The sequence below is a fragment of the Centroberyx gerrardi genome, chromosome 2 (assembly GCF_048128805.1).
Source record: "Centroberyx gerrardi isolate f3 chromosome 2, fCenGer3.hap1.cur.20231027, whole genome shotgun sequence".
In the NCBI taxonomy this organism is placed as follows: Eukaryota; Metazoa; Chordata; class Actinopteri; order Beryciformes; family Berycidae; genus Centroberyx; species Centroberyx gerrardi.
Window position 1 is genome coordinate 24,892,363 of NC_135998.1, and position 24,041 is coordinate 24,916,403.

The 24,041-nt window shown below is 41.6% G+C and overlaps 1 protein-coding gene across 1 annotated transcript in view; it reads right to left on the reverse strand.

Annotated features, from left to right (window-relative positions):
* tnpo1 (transportin 1) overlaps nt 1–22,213 on the reverse strand; it is a 29,991-nt gene extending 7,778 nt beyond the window's left edge. Inside the window, exons 1-14 of the mRNA XM_071912029.2 lie at nt 22,126–22,213; nt 21,843–21,956; nt 19,843–19,918; nt 18,823–18,972; nt 16,332–16,438; nt 6,984–7,117; nt 5,941–6,022; nt 4,617–4,739; nt 4,273–4,391; nt 3,902–3,962; nt 2,738–2,909; nt 2,285–2,437; nt 1,920–2,145; nt 1,163–1,334 (exon numbers count right to left, since the gene is read on the reverse strand). Coding sequence (XP_071768130.1) covers nt 1,163–1,334; nt 1,920–2,145; nt 2,285–2,437; nt 2,738–2,909; nt 3,902–3,962; nt 4,273–4,391; nt 4,617–4,739; nt 5,941–6,022; nt 6,984–7,117; nt 16,332–16,438; nt 18,823–18,972; nt 19,843–19,918; nt 21,843–21,947 — 1,680 coding nt within the window. The 5' untranslated portion in view covers nt 21,948–21,956; nt 22,126–22,213. The remainder of the gene's footprint in view (nt 1–1,162; nt 1,335–1,919; nt 2,146–2,284; nt 2,438–2,737; nt 2,910–3,901; nt 3,963–4,272; nt 4,392–4,616; nt 4,740–5,940; nt 6,023–6,983; nt 7,118–16,331; nt 16,439–18,822; nt 18,973–19,842; nt 19,919–21,842; nt 21,957–22,125) is intronic.
* Nucleotides 22,214–24,041: the final 1,828 nt, after the last annotated feature.

Here is a 24,041-nt window from a genome sequence, read left to right on the forward strand (position 1 = left end):
TAGGCTTTAACAGCAGCCTCTACAATGAATGTGTAAAATATAAATGTGAGGCAGAGCAGTTCTGAAAACATAACATAACATAACATAACATAACATAACATAACGTAACATAAACAGAACATAAATGCTTAGCCAAATCTTAAACATTAAGCAAGATGGATATAAAATGAGTTATTAATTATGACAAATAAAAATAAATGCAAAGCCTGGATGCCATGTAGATATGTGCACAGGGCAGAGGGCATAAAGCCTCCTTTCCTCTTCAGAGGCAAAGGGTGGAGGAAGAAAGGCCCCTAGTCTGAAAGCCAATGCCTCATAGAAAAGGCTGGGTACATTAGGAATATAATTTGGTTCAGGGTACAAAGTGACCTTAGATTTGTCTGGTGCAAAAGAGATACAGAAGCGTGGTAGGTACATCTTAATGGTAGAAATGAACATGTTGTCATCACAAAAAAAACCCCACACAAATATGGATGTCAATCATTGGGGCATCAAAGTGAACAATAACCTTTTATAATAATTAATAACTATTCCCGTCAAGATCCAGGACCACAAATTTCAAACTTCTCGCCTGGGAAACTCGACTTCCCCCTTTGCCTGAGTCAGTAGGCCGTTGTACAACAGCAGCCCCCACAGCTTCCCATGTAAGAGTATACTGTGCTCTGATAACCATGGTTACATGATAAACATGGGAACCACACACATGAAGGCACCTTGGCGATTACAGTGTCATGTAGGCTTTTTGATCACTGGTGAGACATTGCTTCCACTCCAGCGGTGTGTCCTTGTCCCTCAGTCAGAGGATCAGAGTGCAATGAGCATTTTCTTTGGAGGTGAAAAGATCTGCATCCGAGAGCATGCAGGTCTCTCCTGAATTATTTTGATAACACCTGCACAGCTAGCCTGGGGACACTTGCTCTTGTGAGTCACAGCTAATTAGCTTAGCAGTAAACAGTAGCTCAGAAAGAAAGGGCCATAATTGTGAATTTGCCCTTTCAGGTATGACTGTACAAAGACTTCAACTATGACGTCTGAAGGTACACTTACTGTAACTAGCACTTTAAAACCAGGGATAACGAGTTAGCAGTATGTGCTACTAATTTTATATGGACTGTATATATATAAATGTGTGAAATGAGTGAAATAGCTGTGTTCTACATACCGGTTTATTGAGATGGTGACCCACTGAGTCTGCAAGTGTTCCTATGGCGTCGTAGAGAATAAGCAGATTTTTGTGCTGGTACTTGCTGAAAGCAAACACCAGTGTGTCCAGGATGAATGCCAGGTAGGGCACTAGCTCTGTGCAAGCCTCCTCCTCCAAAGTGGCAAAGGCACTGGTGAAGAGAGATTAAGATGGGGAGAGGGAAGAGAACATTGTATAGGAAGCAATGTGACTGCAACCTCGCACCGACATTAACACATTTGGATGCATATCAATACCCCGAGGAAGAATATGTGTGTAGAGCACCTACCCAAATATAGTACAGGGTTCCCACTGTGGCCTTAATGTAAAAATCCATGGCTTTTTCATGGCTTTCCATAACTAAGTCAGAGCACTTCCATGATCTAAAAATATTATTCCTTCTTGGTTTGGTAATGTTGTTTTCCAACTCTGAAAGGTTCTAAAGAGGTGAACGGTGTGGCTTCCACTACAGTTGGGCTTGCTGTGGAGAGGTGGCCAGACAATGTATAAAAAACACCATCTGATGCAATAAGCGTGTCAATCAAGTTGTAAAATACATTCTGGTATATTCCTGTAAAGTGACCCATTTGTAAAATTCTGTTATTTCTGTCTTTCCCTGTCAGGAATATACCTCTAAACCAGTGGGAACCCTGGTATCAACACACATAAAAAAGCCCAGAAATGTACAGAACTCAGGTAATTAGTCACAAGCAAATTATCCAGAAATGGCACTCACCTGCAAGCAGCCTCCTGCACACGTTTGTTGCTATCTAGAATACGTTTGAGCAGCTCTGTCATGAGGGGCTTCAGGTGGATATCCGGGGGCTGGCTGACAACCCAGTGGGCGTAGCGGCTCAGGGTCCAGCAGGTGATGGATCGCACCAGGGCCTTCTTGTCCGACAGACACTGATTGAGATGGGGAATAAGCTCGGGCAGGTAGGGGATCATGCCCTGCATGCAGCCTGGGGATGGGGACAAGAACAGCATCTTAAAATCCAAGCAAACATTTCTTCTGGTTCCTTATTCTGGGGGGGAACTGACGTCCCATACTCAATCTGTATTTTCCCACCTCTTTTCTCTTTCCCCTCCCACAGTTCTTACCCTCAGCGATAGCCCCCAGCACCAGGATGCCGGACTCCTTAATTACCCACTCTGGGTGGAAAAGCAGCTCTTTGAGTAGCGGCAGAATGTGCAGCAACAGGTCGTCCCTGAACACGTTGGCCAATACATCCAGCGCTGCCGCTGAACACTTGCCTAACGGGTGGAGACATAGAGAGACATACATACAAACATATATGTGCACAGACACACATCGCACAGACATCACACGAGTACAGCACACACAAACACAAGACACACAAGTTATTAAACAGTGTTCACTTGCTAGTTCTGACTCAGGAGTAAGGGAGATTGTAGAAAGGCAGAAGGGACAATAGACAGAGGTATGGAGACAAAAGCAGGAGCTGTACGGAGACAAAAGCAGGAGCTGGAGGGACTAGATTAGGGGAAGAGTACAGTTCGAGAGAGCTGTGTGGATACAGGCATTGAACTCACGCAGGTTCCAGTCGGAGATGGTGTCATCGTCATCCAGTTCATCGTCATCGTCCTCGTCGTCTTCCTCGATCCCATCGCCCTCATGCTGCTGGGCAACTGTGCGCGAGCGGTGAAAGCGCGGTCTGATGTCCTGCTCGTTGTCAGGGATGGCCTCATCTTCCTCGATGTCACCCTGATGACACACACACACACATTTTTTCCAGACAGTTTAATGTATGCTGCAAGAAGATTATTTTTAACCCAGCTGAACAGTGGCTAGACTGCTACATTGCATGTGTGCAAGAAAAAAAGAAAAATCACAAACAGCATGAATGTTCAATCTGATTGGAATCAGTTAGATTTCTCTTGTCTGAGACATTTCTATAGTGTGAGATCAGCTCAGTTTGATAAGAGTACATTAGTTCTATTAATGGATTATCATCATGCAAGTGAATGTTTTCAGACCTGCCTTCCAGTTAGTGTGCTAGCGGGTTTAAATAAACTACCTGTCTGCCAGAGTGAGGACTAGAAAATATTTGTACCAGTATGTATGTGTAATAATAGTGTGGCTGCTCAGGACATGCCATGGTCAATATGTTTGGTAGCCTCTATCTCACGCCAGAGGTGTTGTTAGTACTAGTGTTTCTCAAAATTAAAACCAGTTTTTCCATAAACCCAGATGCCTCATGTTGCAAAGAGGATGTTGTCTCTTTGGTCAGAGGTTTTTTGTTTCACTTTAGTGAAGAGGATAAACATGTTGAAAGTGATTTCCATAGGCCTTTCACTCATTCCACCATCTGCCATTATGAGAAAGCCTGAAAGCTATAGCTCTGTTTGCTTTATAACACACTGACCGCTGTTCTTCAGCGCAATCTGCCTTTGTGCCATAAAGCAATACAGCACATTTCCCACAAACTGTGCTGTGGCACACAATGTAAAATGCAGCATAGAGGCAGGAAAAGGTGGTGGTCTTGTTTGTTTGAGGTAATTATACGAATGTCTACAAATGCACGTGGCAAAGATTTATTGATGTTGCAATGTAACATGTAGCAGCTTTGAAATAATACAAATGTATTTGTACAACAAACAAACACACACACCTCAACTGAAGTGCATGCCACCCCGAGTCGAGGAGCAATCCATCTCCTTCCAAGCAGATATGTCAATCAGGCCACACAGACTCACCTTGAGCAGAATAATGTCAATCTCGGAGTACTTCATCCCGTTGACAAGCACCGGAGTGAGCCTAGAGCAGGAGACAGACAGGACACATGAGAACAGAGGGCAAGGATAGGTCTGAGCCCACAAGCAATCACTCACACCTTATTTCTGCTGCGGGCACAGATTAATGTGTCAGTGCGGTGACAGCTGTTACAGCTGAGGTCAACAGCTAGGGCCCTTAATCAGCCGCCCTGAGGTGAGGTGCAGGAGATGAGCATCCTGGGACAAGGTCTCCGCTGACTTGCTGCCAAGGTTGCTGCAAATCAAGAGCTTTCAATATCTGCACTGGAGTGTATCGTACACATGTGTATTTATGTCCGCGGGAGTGTTCTTACTGGGAGAGGTGTCCACACAGCACGTCCTTACACACCGGCTGCTCTGCCAGCGTAAGCCAGAACTCACAGGCCTCCAGGGCCACGTTCTCGTCTTGGTCCTGAGTCCTCTGCAGCATGTACTGAGACGCAATAATGAGAAATCTTACTTTATGATATTGATTATGATATTTATATATATATATATGTCATCTTGAGCTAATCATAAAATCCACAGAGCACAAATTCTGTCTCCATCTTTACAGAGCTTTATCCCAGTACTTGACTAAGCCACACTCTCCCTCTTTCAATCTTTCATCAGCCTCCTGTCCCCCACTCCGACCATCTCTATTATCTCCCAGGCTCACCTCTATGATGTTGTGCATGTGTGGCAGGAGGCGGTCCATGCGGACCTCCAGCAGCATGACTAGAGCTCTGCACACATTCTTCCTCACCTCTGGCTCCTCATCTGCTGCCAGGGCAAACAGGTTCTATAGGGGGTGGAGAGAGACCAGGGTCAAATCTCTTCCTTGGATAGTGAGATAATTAAGAAACTGAAGAATTAGCAAAATGTGTAGTTTTGGAATTGCCGGCAAAGATTTCTGTAACTAGTTTAAACCTCTACGTAATATGGCTTCTTTCTGGACACCAATTTATGCTCAAGTTAATACAGTATGCAGGGAAAATACTGTTAAGGCCAGGTCTGGAACTTTGAAAGCTGCCCTTACTTTGCCCTCATTTAAAAAAAAGTGACAGTGCTGATAAAAGACCATTGTATTACAAAATGTATTAATTTGATGCTGTTAAATTTGATTTCATCATGTGCTCATTTTTTTTTGCTCAGCCGCATACACTCTTATTTACCCTGGGAGTAGTCTCTGCTTGTCTAAGATAAGTCATGTGTTTGGCTGCCGGTTAAAAGGCAAATTTCCCACTCAACTTGCATGAAATATGAACATGAAATATTGAAAACTATCAGGTACATTTATTTAAACTTTGGTAATGTAGATATAAGCAAATCCTGACTGTGCTGCGTGTATAAAGATTGGAGAACAGATGGAGTTTAAAGGTTTAAGCTGTCCAATAAGCACAAGCCACGTACACATGTCTGATACTACTGCTGTTACTAACCTGATAAATACAAATATATAGTAGATTACTGTTGTGTCAAGCTGGGTATCAGTTCAACCACTCAGCTTCTTAGTTCAATAGCCTAAGCTATTGGACTAAGATCTTTATTTGGGATAAAATAATTGAATAAATACTTTTTTTTTTAGGCTGAATCTTTAATTCTTGTGATGTAAATGTTTGATACATTTTGTGGATAATGACTTATTGTAATTAATATAATTCTGTAATAATATATTTAAAACATTTCCAGTTTGATTAAAGTCTTCTCTGTGTATAGTATATAGCAGACTGATGCTGATTGCTTAGAGCAGAGGATGAGAGGTAAACCACTGATGACTTCTGAAGCAAGGATGTGCGATGGCCACCTTATATGTCATTGTCATATAAGATACCTGAATGTCCTCCTGTGTGTGTGTGTGTGTGTGTACGTGTGTGTGTGTGTCTCTGTACACATAAATGTGTGGTGTGTTAGTACAATGAGAGGTCAAAATGCACCGAGAGGCTAAGAGGTGAAGAAAAAAATGAGGCGTAAAGATTACAGTCCATTACTGTCAGACTTGCCTCAATGAAGGGATCGATGTGCAGCATGAGAGCCTGAGTCCTGCTGATGATGAACTGATTGACGCAGCCAATGGCATGAGACCTGCAATGCACAGAGGACACTGAAGAACCACAGCAACATGCTTCCCTCACATGTCACACGCTATCAATGCAGCCTCTGTCTCAGTCTCTCCTCCATCTCTTCTGACTTTAGATCTCAACACGGGTAACTCTTCTTTAGTCCAAGGGCCAACTGCATTTAGATAGATTTAAACGTAAAAATGTTTAGACTTAGATATTTAGACTTTTAGTCAGACTTGCCATAGACATCTAAATTTACTTGTTGCATAAAAAATACTCAGTGGAGGCTAATCAAATAATTAATTGCACAGATATGCTCTGAATTGTGGGCAAAATAAGACACTTGCAAGAAAAGGTCTTATTTTAACTTTTCTGACTCAAAGTAAGTCAGTTTTCATTTCAATGCAATTAGGCCTAGTAGTCTGTCAGACTACTCTAACTAGATAACGTTATAATCAGTCTTTGAAACTGATCCCAAGGATCTGGATAAAGTGAATGAGTGCCACCGTTTTGGCTCTGTGATTTATTTCATTAGAAAGCAGGAGCAGGAGGGAGAGTCTGTGACAGCAAACTAATTCTGCAACCATACTTTATAATGCATTTGTGTTGCTGCAAATTCTAACCGATTAGATGTAGTTAGCAACTGTATTATTACAACATGAATTTTCATTGCAATTTTTTCATGTTGTGAAGAAACATTTAATCAACTTAGAGAGCTAGAAAAAAAACAGGGTTAAACAACATTCAATTTCTTTTACACATGTATCATCAACACAGAAGTAAAATAAATGCACAGCATGAAACACTTTGCAGAAGCATTGCATTGCAGTGCTTCTGCCAAGTGTAATGCCAATAGACTGATGCTGCGGTAACAGATTTTCTCATTTGAAATGGACTGTTGGAAAGCAGCACATTCAATGCAAGCGTGATTGAGAGTTAGCTTCATAGTCATTGGAAATGGAAAGTGCAGGAGGAAACTTTACCTAATCTTGGGGCTGCTGTGCTTGAAAAACTGCAGAAACTTTGGGATCATGATGTTAAGAGGACGATCTAGCATGTCACTGTCCAGGATCTCAGCAGAGTCTTCACAGATCTTCTGCAGCGCCCCAAACGCTCCCTGAGGGGGGAGAGAGAGAAGGAGCAAAAGTTAGTGATGAAGTTCCACTGTAAACACACTGCAAACTCGGAAGAATTTATAACTCTGTAATACTACTAGGCAGTCAGAGAGACTGGTAGCATCACTGACAAGTTTACTGTACCCCCAGCTACCCAGATACTACTACTACCACTACTAATAATGTTACTGATCGCTGTAAGGAAATTCTCTTTTTACTCGCCCCCCCTCCAGGGAGGTCAGACTGCAGGGTCAGCTGCAGACCAACGCCTGTGGAAATGGTAGGGATTCAGTTTTTTGCTCAAGGACATTTCAGCAGGGTGGATTCTCACCAACACAGGGGCCTTGAGCCCAGGCCGTCCGGATCAAGGACATTATTTCTTGCTTTCTCAAACAGATGATTTTAAACTTCAGGTTTTGCTAAACAGTGTAACTTTTAGTTTGGTATGCACTGAATAGCATGTAGGGTATCTTTGTACGAGTCTCTGCACAGTACAAGAGCTCAAAAATCCACTCAACTTGTTCATCCATGATCTTCAACAGAATTCATCCACTTCTGCCCCAATGACCTTCAAACACACACACACACACACACACACACAAAGCCTTGGTGCATCTGTATCTCAAGAGAGATACTAACTAGCCTTTTGATTGATAGCAACTACCAATCAACTGCATGCTCACACTTTATATGCTGCCGATGTCAGTCTCCCTCACAAAAATGCAGTCTCAAGAGCAGATACAAGAAAGAGCACAGCATTAACACTGAGGCTGTCTGAAATGTGTTTCCATGGTAACCGTTCCCATACTGGCATTCCTTTCAGATGACTTACAGACAGATACAGCATGGTTTCAGAATATGTAGAGGAGCAAAAGGGGTGAAATGAGACTAGGAACACGAGGCTAAGTCTGTTTCAAGGTCGCCACCGAGAGGGACATAATGCAACATAACAGTGTTCATCAATAGGCAGCTAATGAGAAAGCTTTTATAGCTAGCTAGCTCACCTGCTAGGTGCTGCTGCTAGGAGTAATGTATATATTGTAATGTAATGAATAAACAAAAGATTCAACCTGAGGTCTACCAATTTCAACAGAGGTGGGAGTACATCTTAGAGTGTAAAAAAAATCTTTGTGTGTCTCATTTGCGATAAGACCTGTCTGAATCTGAAGATGTGCCATTGACCATACTATGCTGGTTAATGCATGAGGAAATCGCCACTTTCATAGCCAGCATGGGGGATTTCATTAGAGAGTTCGGGGCTAAAAGATGATTAAGCGACTTAGTTTTTTGTGTGACATAAAAGTTAATATGTGTCACACACTGGCTATGTTTACATGCACACAATAATGAGACTATTGCCAATACTGCAATTAAGGCAATAGTTAACATGATTGTATAAACTGACAATTCTCGATAATAATAACAATACCATATACATGACTGAAGTATTTATTTTGATTATCCAGAGAGAATTGTGGAAATGGGATTTTTTTGGAGGGCAAAAAAAAATCATTTTTTCCTGCCCCACCACTGTTAAATTTAACCAAACAAAAACACTAAAGTTTGTGTACTTATTTTGCAACAGCCTGGTGCTGGTTGCGCAAGATTTAATCTAGGTACCCACATTGGTTGTGGGTATCGTGCAGTGCTTTGAAAATGCGCACACATCCCTCAAATTAGAGGCTGCAGATGGAACGACATACCTGTCCTGCTACCTTTGGCTGGACATAGGGATTTTATCAACCAAAATATATCCTGCAAGCAGTCGTGGATGACAGACATTGATAAGAATCACCCCTTAATCTAGTCCAGTACAGGCTACAGTTACCTTCTACCTGCACTTAACCTGGTGAGCAGGACACATGCACAACTTAACCACAGTTCAAGAAATGCGACGAAGGTGTATACACGTCCTAACTGATGTCTACTCCACATATGTTACTGCGATTATGCTTACTTCAATCAAGAGCATAATTGCATTAACATAATCAGAGTAAGGTGTTTACACGGGCTCTGCCTTACTCGCCCTACTGTCTTAATCGCATTATAATCACATTTTTGATGTGCATGTAAACCTAGCTAGTACACTGTTAGTGCAAGAGCCAAATGTAACAGAAAAAGAGCAAAGACTGCTCTTTCACTTGTGAGTGAGTGGTAAACACGCCAACCATCAATACGTTACTGAATGCGGATATGCACACAAACCCAACAAACTCAAAGCAGAATTTACTATAAGATTCACTTTTTTTTTACAAACCCATTTGTAGTTGGCGAGAGACAGAATAATACCACAGAGAGAGAATGAATGAGTTTGCCTCTTTCATCCCAGACACCAGGCCACAGTTCTACCTTCAGGCAGCGTACACCCTGAGCACGTTCAGAATCACATGCTAGGTGTAGGTCTACACTCTTTCTAGCTGCCTTCCCGCTAACGGCCGTCAATATATAGAGAAGACAAAAAAGTAAAGTAAATAAAATTAAGACAACCCTCCGGATGTAATTGTTGTGTTTTGCAGACACTATGAAAGAAGCTAAATAATGTGTGTGAGGCGGTTATATACTGAATTTGTTCTCGTTTTTAAACACGGAATTGCATCGAGATTGAGTGGCGCTCTCCATGGTGCTGAATAAGCAAATTACCAGGGGCCAGATAAACATACAGCCTAGTGCACGGGTCAATAGCATCACTTCAGTTCAATACTTTTTACATTGAGCTATATTCATCACTCAATTTTCATTTAGGCATGTATATTCACAGTCACAACAGTTGATTCAAGATGTAGCCTATTACTACTCAATATGCTGACATTCGTTTTAAAAAGTCAAATTCAAATAGCCTGCCTATACTTTTCAAAAACACAACTGTGACCCACTGTCTCTGACCAGAGCCATGCAGGCGCATTGCGCGACCATAAAGGACGTTTCAGATTGATCAATAGCCTAATCGACACACTGGTGTACAGATACATTCCAAATGGTTAATTCCAAGAATCTGTGCTATGAAGTAATGACACTTTTGAAGCATTTATTTCTATAATAAAATATTTTTCTACTTGGAGGCTAGGCGCTGGTGACTGTCATGTCTCTGCCAAGCCTAAACGACGCCTATGAGCACACGTGCATGCTTTCAGGTTGGGACGCGGGTCGGGTCTTGAATTAACGGGTTGGGCCACTGGTTATGGCACAGGTGTCCAAAGTCTGACCGTTTTTTTCCACTTCTTTCGATAAACCTAAATGCAACAGAACATCGGTAGCCAGCAAAGTAAACAAGGAAGTGTGTGAGCAACGCTAAAAACTATCAAATGGACTATTGTAACTGAAATGCTGTCAGCTATTTTTAGCTGTTTAACTGCAGTGTGAGTGTTATTGTGTTGAAAGGATGTGTTTTAATCACTTTTTGGGTTCAACTGTTAGAGACTGTGTCTGCCCTGTGTGTGTGTAATGGAGAGCAGCACTCCTGGCGATCTGGAGGTATGACAGTAAGTGACGAAGTTTTGAACACAATCAACCATTTATTAGTTAACATAGAGGGATGTGATCAGCTGACACAGCAAAGCAGGGTGAGGAAAAAAAAAACAGGAGGACAGTAGCATCCATTATGAGTAAGTGAGCAGGGTTGGGAAGGTTACTTCCATTTACAAATACACAGCATCTGATGTAACTACCCCTTGTGCCGTTTTAGGAGAGTACCTACTACTATTACTACTACTACTATGTAGAAACCTTTCTTGGATTTTAAAGGGAAAAGGGTGAGAGTAGGTATGTCATTGAGATCAAGTAGGCACCTCCAATCACAGATGTTCGGTGTAATTAGGCCCACAGCACCTCCAGAAGACTCAGCAATATGTTCTGTAGTCACAGGACCAACCCCGTCCAAACCCACTTTCCACACTAAACGGAACTATATTCATCCACATCCCTGTACCTACACTTGGGCTTGTACTTAGTTCACAAAGTTACCCAATCATTTCTAAACTCACTATCGGTCTCAACGGCGATAGGCTAAGGAGACTGGTTTCTGAACTGCAGAGCGGGCTGTTTCAGAAAAGTCAGATTAACAAATTGTACCAACAAATAGAGGCTAAAGGGACAGCTGACCTGGCTGGCTTCAAAATGTAATAATGTGCATTTGTGTGCCAGCGTGTCAACAGATAAGGGCATACAGATGGGAGTGGCCTTAACGCATACCAATGACGTTGAAGAGTCTAAAATGTAATCCTCCCTTGGAGTCGTGCTGTGGAAGGTCATTAAATGCAAGAATGCAAGTCATGCAGATGACAGCACGCTAGCGTAAGGAGAGGTATGCATTTAGTTAACCAAACGTTTCCTTCAGGCTCCTCATTCGCAAATATGAACATTGTGTTCAAATAAGGCCCGGGACGACAAAGCATTAAAACACATGTGCATTTGCCCTCCAAAGTGGCATCAAACTTCACCCTGACAACACCATCGCAACCACTTCCCAACTGCCATTAATCAAAACAGTAAAACTGCTCTTAGGCAAAACCTATATAAAGCCATCCGCCAACGTTCTAGGCACTTGGCATCCAACACACCTGCTCAAGTCTTTTTATAGAGCACATAGAATGGGGTACAGCATGGCGGCAAAGGGGTCTCTTCCAACAACTGCTGCTCTTAAGCAGCAAAACAAGACAGAACAGGACATGGCATAGTGTGTGTTTGCAATGTCCACTGTTGGCAAGTCAGTCAATTAGGCCCAACTGAAGATGTCATCGCATTCAAAGCTACAGGAGCGCAGTATTTACCCAGCTCACTCGACCCTCGTACCAAATACCCCTCCTCTCTCTACCACCCCCTCTCTCCCTGTCCCCAACAGCAGCAATGAGTTACAGCTCTGTGAGGCTGTGTGGGGGACTCTGCTGTGCACACATGTAATGAGGATAATCTAGTAATAGGCTGATGAGGATAATCTTCATGTGCAGATATAACACACAGACAGAGGAGATGTGGACTGATCAAAATGGACCAAGGCCAGCATGTCTGAGATCCGTATTCGAACGTGTTGGAGCCCCGTCCCTCTCAGCTTACAAGTCGCACGCAGTTCCCTTCATCTGCAGCCCTACAAAATAATGCCAAAATAGGTTTTCAAGTGCAGTTGGCAGCAATGACGTGGATTATTTAGAAGCCCCTATGGCAATAATTAATGCTTTCAAAAATGAGTCTGGCACAGCACAGACATTGCCTTCTCCAGTACATTTACAGGGTCCATCGGGCCTACCGTATTCATCCTGGTTTGTAACCATCTGTTCTCCTTGAAATTCATTTTCACTTTTCTGAGTGAAACTAAAAATAACTATCATCAAGCATTACTTCATTACACCAAAACATGGGGAAAAGGTAGCCTAAGGAAGCATCACTAGCAAACAAGATTCATTTCCACAATGAATACAAGGAAATGAACTAGATGCCCCACAAAATACAACTGAAAGCACTTTCATCAAATTTGAAGTCCAATGCAGCCCAAATCCTTTGTCAGAAAAGGAGCCCAGCATCACCAAATACCTGTCTACTGTGCCTACAGGTGTAGCTACTGCATTCACAGGTAGAATAGATAGGTAGGAGAATGCAACAGCTGGTAAATGCAGTTTAATATGGGATATGGGAAAATAGCACCCCTGATGTTGTTTTGATCAACAACCCTATAAAGCCTAATTTGTGCTATGGGGCAGTAAAAATCTTTCATTCTTACTTTATCATAAAGTATATCCACCATGTCTTTTCAAAAAACTGAGCACATTTGTCTTGAACTTATTAGACTTGTGCAATAAACTGTCAGTTTGTTGACTGTTAAAAATAAAGGCAAAACAAGAGTGTGAGGAAAAAGAGATCCAAGGTGCTGCAAAATAGCCTCGCTTCCTTACCCTGATGAGGGCCATGGGGTCAAAACGTGTTGGGCACATTAAACCTTTCATATGAAATGTTAAATAGAATAAAAGCTTCTTAAAGGTTCTTAATGGTTAAAGTTGGTGTCATTTTCCAGATTGGCATATGAAATTACTGCCAAACTAGCTAGTTGTTATCAGTAGCTCCAACTAATTTGTGGGACGAATTATCTTATTTCACACTATTTTCAAGTGGATAAACACTCTTAAGTAACACTTAAGTAACCATGCAGGATGTTAGCGATTGGTGAGAAGTGCCGTGTGAGGCGGTACTTCCAATCTAAACAAACCCAACTTCACAGTATGTTAGACCCACCTGCTCTTGCCCCTTTCATCCAATGAGGGCTTTCTGTGTGCGCGCATTGCTTCTTTAAAAATAAAATGCATATCGTTTGCTTGTATACTACTATTTTATGCTTACATCTTCGACCCATAAATCTCCTCCATGGATTATGTCACTACATATCTGTGAAGTTTGGATTTGATATCGTAATTGACGAGCGATATCATGAATGGGACTGAATGGCAATTGTGTGACAATGGCTTGTAAACATCCACAGTAATTTCGTGAGAAAGAGAGAGGCCAATCTGGAAAATGAGGCTAACTTTCACCAACACCAGAGGAATCCTTTAACCTATTTTGGAGTGCCTTGAATCTCTTCTTCCTCATGCCTTTAATACCCGTTTTTTCCATAGAGCTCCCAATCCGGCTATCTTTAACATCAAAAGCTAAGAAGCTTTCCAGCCTCCTAACTGTTTTTCAAAAACAGTGTCTTATGAGCAGAGGCTACATTTGGTCACCGTTCCAGTGTTAAGCCTTGCACACATACACCTCAAGATCCTCTCTGCAGAAAATAGCTGACCTAAATCTTAGCTTCTGAATGAGCTTTGTACAAGAGGCTCACTGTGTAGCTACAAGGAGAGACATTTTTGTGTGTATCTTATATGTTCAGTAGCTCATTTACTTTTCCTATGTTTTACAAAAGTTTACTAATGTGACTCACTGATGTGACTCACTGAAAATCATATGGCCATTTGTGCATTACGCTGTGATGAATAACACTCTGGCAGGACACATTTTAAATACTCCTTAGCCCAGCTGAATTTAGCATATTTTCCTGCAGAGAGTGTGTGTGTGTGTGTGTGTGTGTGTCCAACTACTGTGACCGACTCCCCTATGGTGCCTGATGTTGCAGGCATATGCAGCTGACGGTAAATAAATGAGCAGTAGGTATATAAGAGTTTAAGTGTGGGTACAGCACCATCAGACAGATCAGATGTTATTGCTATGGTCCAACATCCAGAAGCCACCACACTGCATTATGGAACAACAATTTTAGGGAGCATGTACCCACCATTCCCATGTGGCAACACTGTAAGTACTTGACATAATCAAGGCTTACTATATCAAGCAAGTACTGTAGAGCAAACATTTAATCAGATAATGCCAGACATCAGATTCACAGTGTTCTGGACTAGACCTGAGGATGTTATTCAACTGCATGTCACCCCTTTAATTCCAGAAGTAAGGGGCACAAGGAGAAGAGGCCTACAGCGGTTACGACCCATCCAATCGAGAGGGTCGATGTGTTCCAGTCTGAGCCAAGCGTCCCTGCTTCTCCACATTCACAGCAAGCATGCCATACTGCTGGACTGGTCCATTAGCACAGTGAGGAGGACAATGAACGGGATGCAACGATGGCATGATAAACTACAGAGAAAATGCCCAACTTGCAGTTAAAGACTGAACACCACTTTGTTGTTTTTGCTGATATGCATATTATGAAAGCTATTCTGGGTAATGGTGTGAGCCAAGTCAGAAAATGGGGTCATGAAGAGAGGGAGAAAAAAAATGATTTCATGTTGAATAATCTGCCGTTCTGGGTGTCGATCCAGCTGTGAGAATGCCTTCAGCTGATCCGGCCAGCAGGACGCCATCCAGATGCTGCTTTATAGTTGACCCAACTCCCTCACTTCCATAATAAATAAACAAATAAACAGACACGCAACAGACACGCCATGTTCCTACGGACAAAAATGTGCTCTTTTACAGGCGCATACACAACCATGCACAACTATGATATAACACATAATCACAAATGTGTGTGCATTTTCTCTTACTCACACACACACACACACACACACACACACACACACACACACACACACACACACAGAACAAAAAGCTGTTGCAAAGACTCATTTTATCTGTTTTGGGGTGAGCTGACTGTAAGACACGACAGTCAGACAAGGAATTTGAAAGAATTAATATTGGAGGAGTTTAAGCGTTAAGCACAGCTGTCATTTAAACCTCTGCATAAGCATCCCATGTTCCCACAGTAATGACAATGTTAATATACAATAATAACTAGGGCTGGGCGATATGACCTGATATCCATATCTTGATACATTGTCACATTTACCTTAATCTCACAAGTCCGATGACCGTCCAAAATCAGCATGTTGCACACTTAACCCGATAGATGATCAGATGAGTCAGAGCCATGGAATGCTACGCAAGCTATGCCTCCAATAGGGTCTGACATCTGCACATTGGCTAGTTACAAAATATGTCTCCCGGCAAAAACGACTGCTTATGGAGTTACTTTGACTTACCGGGATGGTGTGTGTGTGGGTCTTGTCTCTCTCCCTGCAATGTATTCATGATGTAAAAACAAAATATGGGAAAGAGACATCGCTTGCGTCGCACTCCATGGGTCTGAATAGTCAGGCTATGTAGAGATGAGCAGATATATTGTCCTTCTCTTGTGTTCCTAAGTTGCTAACAACTCTCTCAAGCAGAAGTGCTCTCCCCGGGCTCTAAACTACAGGGGCAGGAAGTATATGAGCGTAGTTCCAGTCAGGGTTCCAGTTACACACGCCCAAGCAGAAGTTGTCCCCCAGAGTCTAATCCATCCTGATTCGCCTCTGGGGGCTCTGAGTTACCAAACCTCAGGAGATGGAGGTCGTGCACTGTCGCACACACAAACCTTGCACGGCCACGATGGCCTCACGAGGTTTGGTAACGCGGAAGCTAAATACTATGGAGGAAGATTCGATTTGCATGAAATAATGGATAAATTTAGTGTCGGTTTTGGTAAATTTTCTGTATACCGCCCGGCCCTAACAAAAATAATGATACCTAATGCTACGACAATTACAGTGACACTAGCCCATATATTTTGACAGAAATATCTAAAAGCCATGTTTGAAGCCCAAATGCTGCAATATATACTGCAATGCAATACATACTGCAGAACAGGAACCCAGATCCCACAGTCAAATCTCCTATATCTCCATTGTTAACCCTTACCTCGCATGTGTTGTAGTCCTCTGAGTCCAGCAACAGGCAGAGTTTAGGCAGAAGCTCTGGCCAGTTTTGCAGCTCTCCCTTGGAGGCAATAGTGGTGATGAGGATACCTGTGATGGGGAGGCATCATTACCTTGGTGTAACAGAACTACAGATAATGTACAGATAACACTATGTCACTGACAATACAGATAGAAGAATACAAATTTACATGTCTGTGTGCCAAGTATCAATCCAATGCAGACCTTCTCTTTAATAAATACACAGCTGTTAATAATCCATTTGTATGGATGTACTCTAATTTGGATTAGTGTTGTCATACCAAAATGTTGAATTCTGTAACCAAATCCAGCCAAAGTGATTAGCCAATTCCAAATCAGTATTACAGGCAAAACAAGAACGTGAGCTGCCTATAATGCCCCGCCAGTCACCATGATATTAAACATAACCAGTTATGCTAATGAGGTTATTAAGACAATTTATCCATTCATTAGCATATATTTTTGTCAACATACTTATCTTCACATAACACATAGGTGGTACTAAAATGAACTCCATAAGGCATTACAGTAGTTTCAAGAAAATCAGTTTTTACTCATTAATATGGAAATTTATGCAGCAAGTTGCTCCAAAATCTAATCAGATCATCTACTCTCTAGGTTGGTAACTGTGTACTCTACTGAGGGTATTTACACACAGACAGACACACACAGACATGGTAATTATGCCTAGGGTTGGGTTCTGTTAGCCGGTTCCAAAACGGAACCGGGTAACAGAACGGTAAGGGGGGGCCCACAAGTGCAATGAGTAAGCACTTAACACAGAATCACATAAAACTTATGAGTGCCATGTTTTTGAAAATTTCATTGTCCTTTCTTCCCTAACAAATTAAGTAAAAAGGTTTGATAAGGGATTTGAAAGGACTCGGATTCAGGAAGCAGATTCAATACTGGATTCAGATTCTATAAAATGCTTTCGAAACCCCAACCCTAATTTTGCAGTATCACTTTCATTTTTATTAAGGTCAGTTTACTTTAAACACAGTTTCACATAACATTTTTGTACAATATTTATGTTATACACTTGTGTCTACCCATGCATTTCTTGCTCCGGCTCAGTGCATCGCATTAACGGCAGTTTTAATCTTTAAAATGGAATAGATACAAAAATAGCATATTCTTGAGATTGGCAGAAGCTGAGGCAGAACTCCAAAATTTTTTACTCCATATTTTTTAAAGATGATGCACTATATACCAGTGGCACCTTGCCTCCACCCCATTGGTATTTTTGGCATGTAAAATCATCTTGGCATCTATCTGTTGCTTTATGAGCTAAAGGTGATGTAGGGTTTGATCTAGGCCATGCCACTGGACTAATATCCTGCTAGAATTTGGTCAGTGTGCCCAATTGGCGGCCTTTAGAAATCATGGCTGATGGAAACTCCAAATGAGACACATTAGCTAAAACCACTGCCTACTGTTCTCCAGAGTGCCACAGCTTTTGACTCGATTTCCTGTGTATTCAACGCTTTGTAAACATAAAAAAATTATTTAAGCTTGGGAAAAAAATAAAATAATCAAAAACACCATAACCAGCCCAACATGATATTTGCTTTTGGATTTGTGGGCATACACTAGGCTATTTTCTGAAAGTGAGTCAGACGTTTTCTGAATCAGGAGAAGGGTCTCCTATCACCGAGGCTGCCTGGAATTACGTCACATTACGACACAGCATTAGCTGCTAGGGGCAAAAGGGATGACAGTCTGAAGAGACTATAGGAAGCTAGACTAGTGATAGTAAAGAGGCTGGGTGGCTTTTGGTTTGAAATATAACAAACAGTCTCAGTTAGCTCTTTCTTAGCAAACAGGGCTAAAATTATGTGGATACATATATGGCTACATGAGCCAAAGCCAACAGTAACAAAACTGGAGTTAGCCAACAACGCTAAAACTGTCTGAAGTAAAAAAGCTTGTAGTAAAAGGATAGCATGACCGTTACTGGATACGTTTGAGTTGGACACTTTCAATATCACATTGCATTGGTTGTGTTTCCCTTTACTATAGTCTTTTGTGATTAAGTACAACCTTGTCTTCTGCCGCTGAATTTGTAGCACTTGGCATGTGGCCAATAGTCATGCATGTAAATGTACAGCATATTGCTGTGTTGCCAATCAAAGTTGAATGCAGCAAAACTGATAGGGAGTAAATAAAACTGATTTCTCCAGCAATATATTTAACTAAAAATTAAAGCTTTGAAAGTTGCCGTCAAACATCCCAATATTTTTTGGTGCTCTGTAGTATTGATGTAATTTAGTTAGTTAATTCAGTTCTGCCAATTTCACTGCTCAAGACGTTGTAACATTACTGGTAAAGTTCCGTATCGGCCGTATGTGTGAACAATGGCAGAACATTACCAGCACAAGCACGCACAACGTTAGGACGCTGACGCAGGAAGGCCGATACAACATTCAATGGAACCAGAGGATGCAACTTACCCACAGTGGCCCGGATGAGGGGAGAGGAGTCTCCAATATTTTGGAGACACTCGCTCTTGATGAATTCAGACACACCATTGGGGAAGTTCTGATAATGGGCTTTCACATTGTTCTTCAGTATCAGCCCGCTCAGGGACCGAGTTGGCTCATCTTAGGGGGAGGAGAGAGTAGCAAGGTAGGAATTGTAAAACAATACAATACTGTACATACCTTATGGCTGAGTCCTAATATACATGAACACATAAGAGGTAACAGTGAGTGAGTGTTGGTGCCTCAGTTATTAACTGCCTGCTTCAGTCATTAACTGTTCACAGGATCGCACTGCCATCACATTCCCTTTCCCTCACCCCAGCATGGTGCAGAACATAAACACAAGACCCGTAGTTCTGCTTTCACTGTGTGAAAAATGCAGAGTGCCTGAATAGGCATTGAGAAAACTGGTGCAACTAATTAACCAATGATGAATAGCAACAAGCTCTATCTAATGTTATTTATGAATTTCAACATTTGTAATTACACCGAAAATGATTTTGCAGTGACTAGCTACACAAGTGCCATTAGAAATGTTTGCAACTTGTGAATAACCAAATCTCCTTAAGTATCTGTATAAAAAAAGTGGCAAATATTTACAAGACATGCTTTGGTGGCCAATAAGTGGACTTCCATGGATAAACAATCTATTCCTTTCATCTCAACTAACAGCAGTACTGCAAACGCCATCCTAAAATGTCTTAACTCTAACATTTGGGTCATCTACTGTGCAGACAGTCAGGTCAAGAGTTGAGTGGTGCCAGGCATTAGGTTTAAAATTAGAGTGACCCATATTCTGAGTGCCACATCATCTGTAGCAAAGACGCCATTGGGTCACTCGAGTCATGGCCAGGCAGACCTGTCACTAAGCAGTTACATAAAAGTGACATGACTAACGTTCACACTGTCCAGCACCATCAGAGGAGTGAGGGAAAAAAATTGCAGACAAAGGACTGAAATGGCCGGCGAATAAACGGACAGACTGCTTACCTTCTGATTTCAACTTTGTGAGAACAAATATCAAATAGTTGTTAAAGTCTGGATACTGGTTCAACTGCTCAAGTCTCTGGGAAATGTGGTTGAGGAAGACAATGTGTCGACATTTGGCATGTAAGAACAGCATGCAGTCACAGTGCTACTGTAATCTGTAAGCTCTGAGACAATAACGGCAAAACAGACTTCATTTTAGCCTTGTGGATTGCAACAATTCCAGAAATTTACTGCTAGTGCTGTGCATGTGTGAATGCTGCATGAAACCCACAACGCACCTGTGATCGACACCCATTGGGTTACTTTGGAGCACCTGTTACCTCACCTCTCATGCACACACCACAAGCCCACGTGCACCCCCCAGGTGTCGTGACACAGTGCATGTGTAATTACACATGCACTGTGTTACGACCACACCTGGTGCCACCGGAGATGAGACAGTGGGTGTGTATGTGGTCAAGTGGTGCTGCTGCGTTAGTGCACAGTGGATGTATAGGGGTGTGTGTGCGTGCGTGTGTGTGTGTGTGTGTGTATGTGTCTAAAATACCACATACACCCATCAAGGTGTCACATTTAGGTTAATATGGCAGGATGTATGTCAGTTAGCTATACAGTACATGTAAAAAAGTTAAACATAAGCAAAATTAATAAGCAGGTCAGCAAAATTCAGAAGGGCCAATATCATGCAGCAGTGTCTTCCATCCCAACTCAAGCACTAAATACATGATACTTGTATGTAAACGTACAAGTTGACTTACACAAAATTGCCATTCACAAAGACGTTATAGCATAAGCTACCTGACAGACTTAATAATAATCATGATCTACTGTACATCTTACATAACTGCATTTATGTCTGGGTCATACTACATGACTTTTAGACAGATTTCATGCCTGACTACCATTCCCACTGGATTTCAAGTTTGAGTTCAATGCTTGCCTCTTGATCTACATGGGGCCATCAGCTAAACATGCTTGATTTTTAAGATTTTAATCTCGACAAATCTTGAAGGTCCCCTGTAATGCGAGACGGAGCAAGACACAAGTCTCACAATGAAAACTTGTACTGATTTGATAGCATTCAATTTTCATGTTTTCATTCAAATTTGATGCTAAGCAAGATGGCTTTGGCAGAGAAGTATTGTGATCAGAAAATTATAAGATGACATGGCAATCACTGGTTGCTGCAAAAAAACAGCACTGTATATCCAGTTCCTTTGTCTGTTTTCTATTCCCCCGTGATAGCAGAAGTGTGCATGTTTACACTGTACAAGAATCCAATCATTTCATGTGTTATTCATGCTCTGCCACAGCACCTAGTGTATACACCTTTAACAACAGCGTGACAAGTCATTAAAGACCCGTCTTATGTGAAATCTCTCTGTTTTCAGTCTGACAGGATTTTAACAGTCTTGTAGTCATAATTTCTCATCATTGTCACAACGCTGTTACACTGGATTTGATCATTACGGTCTGCTCTGCCATTTCACGGGTCAACTGTATAGTCAAATCAATTTTCTATTTGGTGATCATCTACTCTACAGTATAAAATTAGGCTCTGGCTATTGCCTGCATTTCCTGTCTTGGGAGGCTTTGTGGCCAATGCAAAGGATGCACAGCAGTAAATGTACAGTGACAATGTAGCCTATGGAAAGGCGATTACAGGGCAGCGCTGGATCCTGCTTCCCGGCGACGCTTGCTGGTCGCGTGCAGGATCGGAAAACAATTAGCATTAGGTCAATCTCTGACTGGCAAGAGAAAAGACGTGAAGCACAGCACAATGCTTTAGCTAACTACATGGGAATACTGTAGCTGATATTGGCGACAAAAGCAAACAGCCTGTCACACCAACCAGTCAGCACCAGTGTGCTTGCTAATAACGGTAACCACGGCTAATATTAGCGGTTAGCCTGTTGAGTCCACCTAGATGCGTTATTCTGCACTGAACACATTAAAAATATACATGTCTCGACATCTAGGTCTGGCCGGGAGAAGGATACTTGCTGGACGGATCTCTGAGTGGACGTATCTGGCGACTGGGACTCTTTCAAGAGCTGTAAAATTTGTTGAAGTCCTTGCTCGTCTGGCTTCCACTCACACTCCATCTTGATTTGCTGCAGCGGAAAAAAAACAGAGTGGATTTGTCATCACATCAGCCAGCGGATCCCACTCGTACAGGCAAATGTGTTTTCAGCAGAGCAGGGACACGTAACATTAGCTAGCTGGATAAACCGTTTTTTAGCAACAGGGCGAGTTTAGCTGTTTTAGACTCAACCGACGTACCCAAGTATAAGTGACTTTATCCTGAAATGTGACCGTCTGTCTGGCTTCTCAGACATGGGCCTGTCAAAGCAAGAACATCCGTTTTCGCAACAAGCTGGAAAGCTGCTGGCCATACAGATTCATGTCGCATTTAACTAGCAGCCTCCTCAGCTGAGAGCGGTCCGGCGGGTCCTAGTGCTAGAGTCTTTTCATCAAGACATGTTTACAAAAGACTAGGCTGGATGTTGTACAGAAAACAGCACAGATATTACTTTTTCTAAACCGTGCGGCTAGAAAAATAATAGGCTACTGTTTAATATGTAGTCTTAAACCGCGGCTTTACTCAAACCTCTCCGAGAGGTGCTGCCTTCAGGTACTGCTCTGAAACTACTACTTCCGCGTCCTCGCGCATTCAACTCTCCCACAACCGGAAATAATAAAAATGGACTCTGCAACAAAATTATTATTATTATTATCATTATTTTTGTGTTGTTAGCTGTTTTATTTAAGAAATCAATTGGCACAGATCTACTGTGTGCTGCTGCAGAAGAATGAAAAGGAAAAATTGTGCATCAGTCATGTAGCCTAATTGACGTGTTAATTATTTTATTACAAATAAAACGTGACAATTAATATTTGAACAAAGATTATAAATAAACATACATTAAACATACAACCACTTACATTAATAAAATACATCACTTTCCCATCAACTGTTGACAACCTCCTTGTTGACAACTCGGTGACCCCACTCATGCCGCGTTCATGGTTTATCGGAATAAGTGTCATCTCATTGCTACAACTTGGAAGCGTTCACATTGGATTTTTGTAAGTAGTTGATTGTATATTACTATAAACATAATTGATAATTTCGATTTTTTTTATTATCTTAGACAGCCAATATCGGTGGATTCGCTGCAGTGTTTGTCGTTTGTGTTGACACACTTCCTAAATTCATGATGCCAGGTGGGAGATATCGGAGCTGATTGTGATCACGCCTATAATAGGCTATGATATCAAGGAAAGGCCAAAGGCGATGACTTGTCTGTCCATAGCAGTAACATCATCAATTGCACATACGCTGTTCCAAATGGCTTCCACTTCGCCTCGCTCCCTACTCTCCTCCACTCCTCCACTCCATTCCTCCCCTCGTCTCCTCCAAGGTACTTCCTGGTAGGAGAGGAAAGGAGGAATAGTGAAAAAGCTTTGGGCCGTACCCCATATTTCCGATAGCTCTTGAAGGCAGCAAGGGATCCGTCTCATTGATTAATCGATGAATTATTATTCTTTTTTTTTTTAAATCTATGGATGAGTCGCACAAGCGGCCTCAGGATGCCGCTGTTTGTCATCTATAAGTAGTAAATATAAATGGATAACAGCGGAAGAAAATGAAAAACAGCGACATCTTGAGGCTCTTCAGGGTAATATATGAATACTCACAGACTGTAATAGACAGTGCTGGGTGTCTCTTAAATATAGGTGAGGCCTACATGGTACTTACATAAACCTATATTTTTTAAAACATTCAGAGTGCTGATCTGAATTTGAGTCCAATTACATGTTTGGAGCAGTTGCAATTTTGTTTTTAAACATTTTTGTAAAAAGACATTCCAATACAAAAATTATCATTTGAAATGTTCAGTGTGCATTTGTGTGTCAAAGTACCCATATGAGTCAATGTGTATTTATTTTCACATGGGTTATATTTATTTTCAGATTTTTGAGACAAATATTTTAGCCTACCTGTTTCATAGTATATAAAAATATAGAAATAATGTCTATGCAATCCACAAATATCCACACAATCCACTAACATGAATCCATCCATAGATAGATAAACCTTTTTTTTTTCCAAAATTGACATGTTGAATCTGTATCTGTGAATCAAATCAAATTACACATGGGTGAGCTAGGTTTATTTACACATTTGTGTGTGT